The sequence below is a fragment of the Eutrema salsugineum genome, unplaced genomic scaffold, assembly GCF_000478725.1.
Source record: "Eutrema salsugineum unplaced genomic scaffold, Eutsalg1_0 scaffold_1, whole genome shotgun sequence".
Classification (NCBI taxonomy): domain Eukaryota; kingdom Viridiplantae; phylum Streptophyta; class Magnoliopsida; order Brassicales; family Brassicaceae; genus Eutrema; species Eutrema salsugineum.
This window is the reverse complement of record NW_006256909.1, coordinates 9489899-9496686: the sequence shown is the minus strand read 5'-3', so window position 1 is coordinate 9496686 and position 6788 is coordinate 9489899. Positions and strand designations below refer to the sequence as shown.

At 35.7% G+C, this 6788-nt stretch overlaps 1 protein-coding gene across 1 annotated transcript; it reads left to right on the top strand.

The window, feature by feature from the left end:
* The first annotated feature begins 4187 nt into the window (after positions 1 to 4187).
* On the top strand, positions 4188 to 5949 carry LOC18031100 (9-cis-epoxycarotenoid dioxygenase NCED2, chloroplastic). Its single transcript, XM_024149783.1, has one exon. The coding sequence runs from the start codon at positions 4201 to 4203 to the stop codon at positions 5947 to 5949; it is 1749 nt and encodes a 582-aa protein (XP_024005551.1). The 5' UTR covers positions 4188 to 4200.
* The last annotated feature ends 839 nt before the right edge of the window (positions 5950 to 6788 follow it).

The window sequence follows — 6788 nt, the reverse complement described above, 5'->3', positions numbered from 1 at the left end:
AAGTATGGAAAAGTTTTCTTTTTGACGAGGTCGGTGGATTTGTCAAACAATCAATTCTCAAATATCTTTCGGCTTTTCGAATATATATCTTCTTCTTTTTTACAAATACGTATGTTATATTCTCAGATGGTTTTACGAGTGTTTTTAATTTACGAATTTGAAATGGCGTACAATGTAAAACCAAAACTAAATGATGCATTTTTAATAATTAAAAGATTTCAGAATTATTCTTTTTGAAGAAATAAATTTGCAATTAATATTCGAATCTATAAGTTTTTGAATTTAACACATTTATTTTTTGATATGACCAAAAAATCCTTTGTATCTATAATTATGTAATTTTTATAAATTCATTTGACGATTCCAATGATCCATGAAAATTTTACACTGATAAAGACAACGTTTGGTTAAATACGTTAAAATGATAATTATAAATTATGTTTATGCGAAATTTGTTTTTTTTTTTCAATGAATTTCTCTTCCACATATTGAATCATAATCATTAGTATTAAAGATACTTGTTTTCTAATGGTCTGTGAACTGTGCGAGTGTGAATGAGTTGGTCATGATCAAATGTTGATAATGGCTATAGGATGGTCAAACCATAATACGCACATTCCCTATTTTTATTTATGGATTTGCTTATATCTTACCTGCCTTAATTCTATTATTAACCACTCTCGAATTAGTTTTTGATCTTACCAATCAAATTACTTTCTAGTCATCTTTATCACAATAGGTAGATAGCGAAGTCTAAAACTGACAGGTTAAACTAATATTATTTTTTCTTGGCATAACCAAATTCATTATTCAATTCATATAAATTACCACCTCGACGTTCTTAAAATGGTTGTTTATTTAAAAATTTGGACACGTATAACAGTTGGATCTAGCTAGCAGCATTCAGGAACTTTCTGCGACTAGCTAGCAATCATCCTGTTTCTGCCTACATTTACTCACTTTTGTTCCAGTTTTTCTAGTCAAATTCGATGATAGTTTAGGGTTTTATAATCTAATGCAAGGTTTTCTCTAACTAAACTTTAATGAAAATAATTGACATTAATATTTCGAGAGTAAATAGTAGTTCTGTACTTTCAATTATAAGAACCTGATAAAACAAACATAGTTAGCCCCTAAAGTTTTAAACATTTAGTACCATCGTCAAAAAATTACATTGATGGAAATATATCCCAACAATATTCGTATAGATGTGCCAGTATTATGTTGTTGTACGTTTTATTACAAAGCTAAACTAATGTCGGGGGTAAATTTAATCCTAGGTTTTGGTTCTAGGTTTCACTACATATTAGAATACAATTATAAAATTCGGTTTGTTTATTTAGCCTGGTCTGATGGGTACTATCAGAGTCTCAGCATCTTCATGTGTATAGAATGTGAACACACTATACATAAAATCTTGACCTCTTTTTCCTCAGATACGCTTGTTGGATTGTGATCAGATCTCATCATGTCAGTAACAGTAATAATAATTAACTAAATGAAACAAATATATCACTTCTTGTTTTTACTTTATAATAAAAAATCTATTTAATTTACAAGATATTTCTATATTGTTTATTTTATTTCGTAAAACTCAGGATCAACTATGTGAAAGTTTTCATAGTTCATATTTTTTTGGGTATTTTTCGTCTACATCATCACTATGGAATTTGAAGCAAAAGGCTTTTCCTAAGTTTAAATTATTTTAGCAATTGTAAAAATTACTAATATTATTAAACATGTTAGAAAAAACGAAGCATTAATTTATTGGTGAGTCGAACAAAAAATCTCTATTTCTATACAAAAATTTAAAATGGACCATATTTCTTTTAATAATTTATAATCTCCAGAGTTGCAGGAACAGCTCTGTCGTAAGAAGAAACTAATTTTCATGCGTAATTTTCAAAGCAATTGATTGACTAATCCTAGACACTATCCTCACAAGGAGAGAAAGGAAATGCTCCGCTAACGTCATGGAGCTAGGCTATGACTTCAAAAGACTCTTATTAACATCTGGTTTCAGTATTAGTGTATTAGTAGTATATTTTAATTTTATATTCTTTTAATGCTTTTCAGAAAAAAAAATCAATTTTGTTTATATACATACAAGTGTAGTATTGACTCCATTGCTTTTTTTTTAGGACAAAAACATTAAAAAGTTTGAAAGGTTTGTGAGACAGTGCGTCTTGAGAGACTAAGCGAAAGACTAAGCGAATCATCCACCAAGCATGGTATGAAGTTCTGCCCGTATCAAATAAAGCATAAGATGATAAGAAGTTTGGAAATTGATTAACCAGGAATCACTGATAAAAGCACGACCAAATTTATTGCTGATGGTATTATGGTCTTGATGTGTCCACCATGTAAAATTAAGACCATGGTAGGAAAATCTGTAAGTGTACAAATAGACATAACCTCATGAAAATCCTTCATAACAGATGGGACAACGACATTCAGAAATCTGAATGATCATCAACTGCCGATATTTCACTAAAATCACCCATAATTAACCAAGGTTTTCCTTGAAAGATTGGAGAAGAATGATGATTTCGACAATTAACCCATAGATTATGACGCTCCACATCGACGTATATAGAAAATAACAAATGCACTGCCGTATCTGAGATTTCTCTAATTATAAGTGAGAAAAACAATTGACCCTTTAAAATTTTTCTTAATGCAGTTTAGTCCAGAAATAATTGACAAAAAAAATGACAAATATGCGTTTGGAAAGAATCGAACTCAGGCAAACTTTTAACCAAACATGCTTTCACCTATTCACAAACCATTTGGACTGACTCAAACTCTGGAAAATTGGCCCCAAAAAAATATTTAACTCCTCCGGCCCTGAAGCACATGCTTCATTAACCTGTGTTCAGGCACGACTCTGCACTCCAGTTTCTGATCCAAATAGTAAATTTTAATTTACTTTATAAATCATAACTTAATAATTTTTTAAAAAATAAATATATTCCGACGCATGGAGTGAGAGATATTAGTTTATTGAAATCTCGTTGAGAAATTTATATTTTTTAATTTTTAGTTCGTAAATAAAAATTTGATTACAAAGATCACAATTAGAAATTATTGGAGTAAAGTTTTTTTTTTAAGCATTTGATAAGTTTTTTTTTTTAAGCATCTGATTCATTCACTTGTACCAAATCATAACAAAAATTAATTCATCCATGATACATCAAATGAGCAAAACCACATACACACCTACAATTATATAACCAAATATTAAAAGAAAAACGATGAAGAACTGAATTTCCACCTTTTGAATTAAAACGTTTGGGTTTAGCAGATCTATTGGCATATTATAGCAGTATTATTTTTTTTTTAAAAAAAATACTGTTTACAGATTAGTTTAAAAGTTTAGTTCCAATGACATTTAATGTAACACATAATTTCAAATTATTTTCCGAATATTAAAAAAAAATAGAATTCAACAGATCTTAATTTGTGAAATCTATTTCTTAGGAGAAGGTTTAATTTAATTTTATTTGTGAATCTTAATAATAATAATAATAATAATAGCAATTACATTTATTTCATTTAAATCATAATTTAAATGGTTTATAATGATTATATATATACATGTACCATAAATGGTTGTAGTTTTTAAAGCCGTTTTTGGTTTTTGGCTTTTAGTCTTTAATGTTTAAGTTTTTGGTTTTAGTCTTTAATGTTTAAGTTTTTGGTTTTTGATTTTATTGTGTAGATTTTAGATCTTTAATAAATCTTAAATGTTTGATTTGTTGTGTATAAACACATGATTTCAAATCATTTTTCTAATACGATATATATATAAAAAAAGGATTTTTTCCTAATAATTTTTTTGACTTGATGAATTTCTGGATTTGCTCTTAATAACAAGGGAACTCAAAAGTTATTTAGTTTTAGATGATTTTTTCCTGGAACATTTTATGTAATATAATACATGCCTGATTTGAAGTCATTTCTTAAATGTTGTATTGAAGAAAATAGATATTACTCTCTATCTCTCTCTTTTACCCAACTCTATATATAGTTTCTCTTTCTTCGTTTTTCTTATCATCGAACTTTCCTTTCTTTTCCTCTCTCTCTTCTCTCTTCTCTCTCTCTCTCTCTCTCTCTCTCTCTCCCTCTCGCTCTCACTCTTCAGACCAAAAACAAGATACAATCAGTCTCAAAATTCGAACGAAGATCATAACAAAAGCCATGGTATCTCCGCTTACAATGTCGATAGGTGGTACTAAAACATGGCCGCAAGCCCAAATTGATTTAGGCTTTAGGCCCATTAAAAGACAGCCGGAGATTAAATGCACGGTGCAGATCGACGTAACGGAATTACCCCTTAAACGGCCTTTATTTACACCCAGAACCACCGCGTCTCCGCCGCAGCATAATCCTCCGCGGCTAAATATCTTTCAGAAAGCGGCGGCGATTGCGATCGACGCGGCTGAGCGTGCGCTGATATCACGCGAGCAAGGTACTCTTCTTCCCAAAACCGCCGATCCACGTGTTCAGATTGCCGGAAACTATTCTCCGGTACCGGAATCTCCCGTTCTAAAATCTCTCGCCGTCGAAGGAACAATCCCTGCCTGCATTGACGGAGTTTACGTCCGTAACGGCGCAAATCCAATGTTTGAGCCGATCGCCGGGCACCATTTATTCGACGGAGACGGTATGGTTCACGCCGTTAAAATAACCAACGGTTCAGCTAGCTACGCCTGCCGGTTTACTAAAACCGAGAGATTGGTTCAGGAAAAACGACTGGGTCGACCGGTTTTTCCCAAAGCAATCGGCGAGCTTCACGGCCACTCGGGAATCGCTCGGCTGATGCTTTTTTACGCGCGAGGGCTCTGTGGTCTCATCAACAACCAAAACGGCGTCGGAGTAGCCAACGCCGGTTTGGTTTACTTCAATAACCGGCTTTTAGCCATGTCAGAAGACGATTTACCGTACCAATTGAAAATAACTCAAACCGGCGATCTCCAAACCGTTGGGCGTTACGATTTCGAGGGTCAGTTAAAATCCGCGATGATCGCCCACCCGAAACTCGACCCGGTAACGAAGGAGCTCCACGCGCTGAGCTACGACGTCGTGAAGAAGCCTTACCTGAAATACTTCAGATTCTCGCCGGACGGCGTTAAATCGCCGGAATTGGAGATTCCGCTCGAGACTCCGACGATGATTCACGATTTCGCTATAACGGAGAATTTCGTGGTGATCCCGGATCAACAAGTCGTGTTTAAGCTCGGGGAGATGCTCGCCGGAAAATCTCCGGTGGTTTTCGATGGGGATAAGGTCTCGCGATTTGGGATAATGCCAAGAGACGCGACGGATGGTTCTGAGATAATCTGGGTAAATTCGCCGGAGACATTCTGTTTCCATCTCTGGAACGCGTGGGAATCTCCGGAGACGGAGGAAGTGGTGGTGATCGGATCTTGCATGTCGCCGGCGGATTCTATATTCAATGAGAGAGACGAGAGCTTGAAAAGCGTCTTGACTGAGATCAGGATAAACCTCAGGACGCGTGAAGCCACGCGCCGCGCGATGTTGGTTCAAGAGGTGAATTTAGAGATCGGTATGGTTAACCGAAACCGGTTAGGTAGAAAAACCCGGTTCGCGTTTCTGGCTATCGCTGATCCTTGGCCAAAAGTTTCCGGTTTCGCCAAGGTTGATCTTTTCACCGGCGTAATCGAAAAATACATTTACGGCGGCGAGAAGTACGGTGGAGAACCGTTTTTCTTGCCTGGTGGCTTCGTTAACGGTAACGGCGGAGAAAATGAAGATGACGGTTACATATTCTGTCACGTTCACGACGAAGAGAAAGAGATGTCGGAGCTTCAGATTATTAACGCCGTTAATTTAAAGCTTGAAGCTACGATCAAACTACCGTCTAGAGTACCGTATGGGTTTCATGGCACATTTGTGGATTCGAGTGAACTCGTGGATCAATTATAATAATTATTGTACTTTCAAATTATTTAATAAATTAGAAAAAATAGATAGGCTAAGAAGTTATCGATTATTCTAATTAACAATTTTTTTCCAGTTAGTAGCGAATGGTTGGTTTTTTTTTTTTGTCACAATCATTCTTCTCATTACTTAATCAAACATAGAACAACAAGAGGAAATTAAACATCCTCCACTGAAACTCAAATACAAAGCAAAAGCGATAGAACTTAATAAAGATAGCACTTGATAATAAGACAGCGAATTCATAACGAAGTTTGAATGCGTCAATATCATTTTCACGGCCAAGCCGGATTGTTTGAGATTAGTCACTTTGGCATGTGACGTTGAAGCTGAAGTCTTATCTCCGGGGTTCGCAGAAGCGATCCGGTTTGCCTCTTCTGGTCCCGTACAGACCGCTACGCAAGACGACAATTCGGTAAAAAACCTCATAAGATTTCCCAGCAAAGAGCTCGGTATAAATAGCACTCTCAAAAAGAGGGAAGATATTAAAATCGCTATCCCCAACTCTAACAAATTTGTGGCTATCCTGATCGAAAGACCAAGGAGACCAACAACTGATTTGAACCTGAGGGATAGACCAAAAGTGGAGAAGGACGACGGGCTTAGAAGCCTCGATAATCGATTGTGCTCGGCCAATCGATTCTCTTGGGAGATTGAACAACGAGCAGTTTGGCAGGGTGGCGGAGACAGCTGGTACCGGTGGCTGAACCGAGGGGGTCGAGGGGCGGCAATGAAAAACTGAGGATAGGCAACTTGATGAAACACAGAGGAGATGAGTCCCCGCAAATCCCATAGCGCACAAAAAGTATGCCTTCCAAAATTTG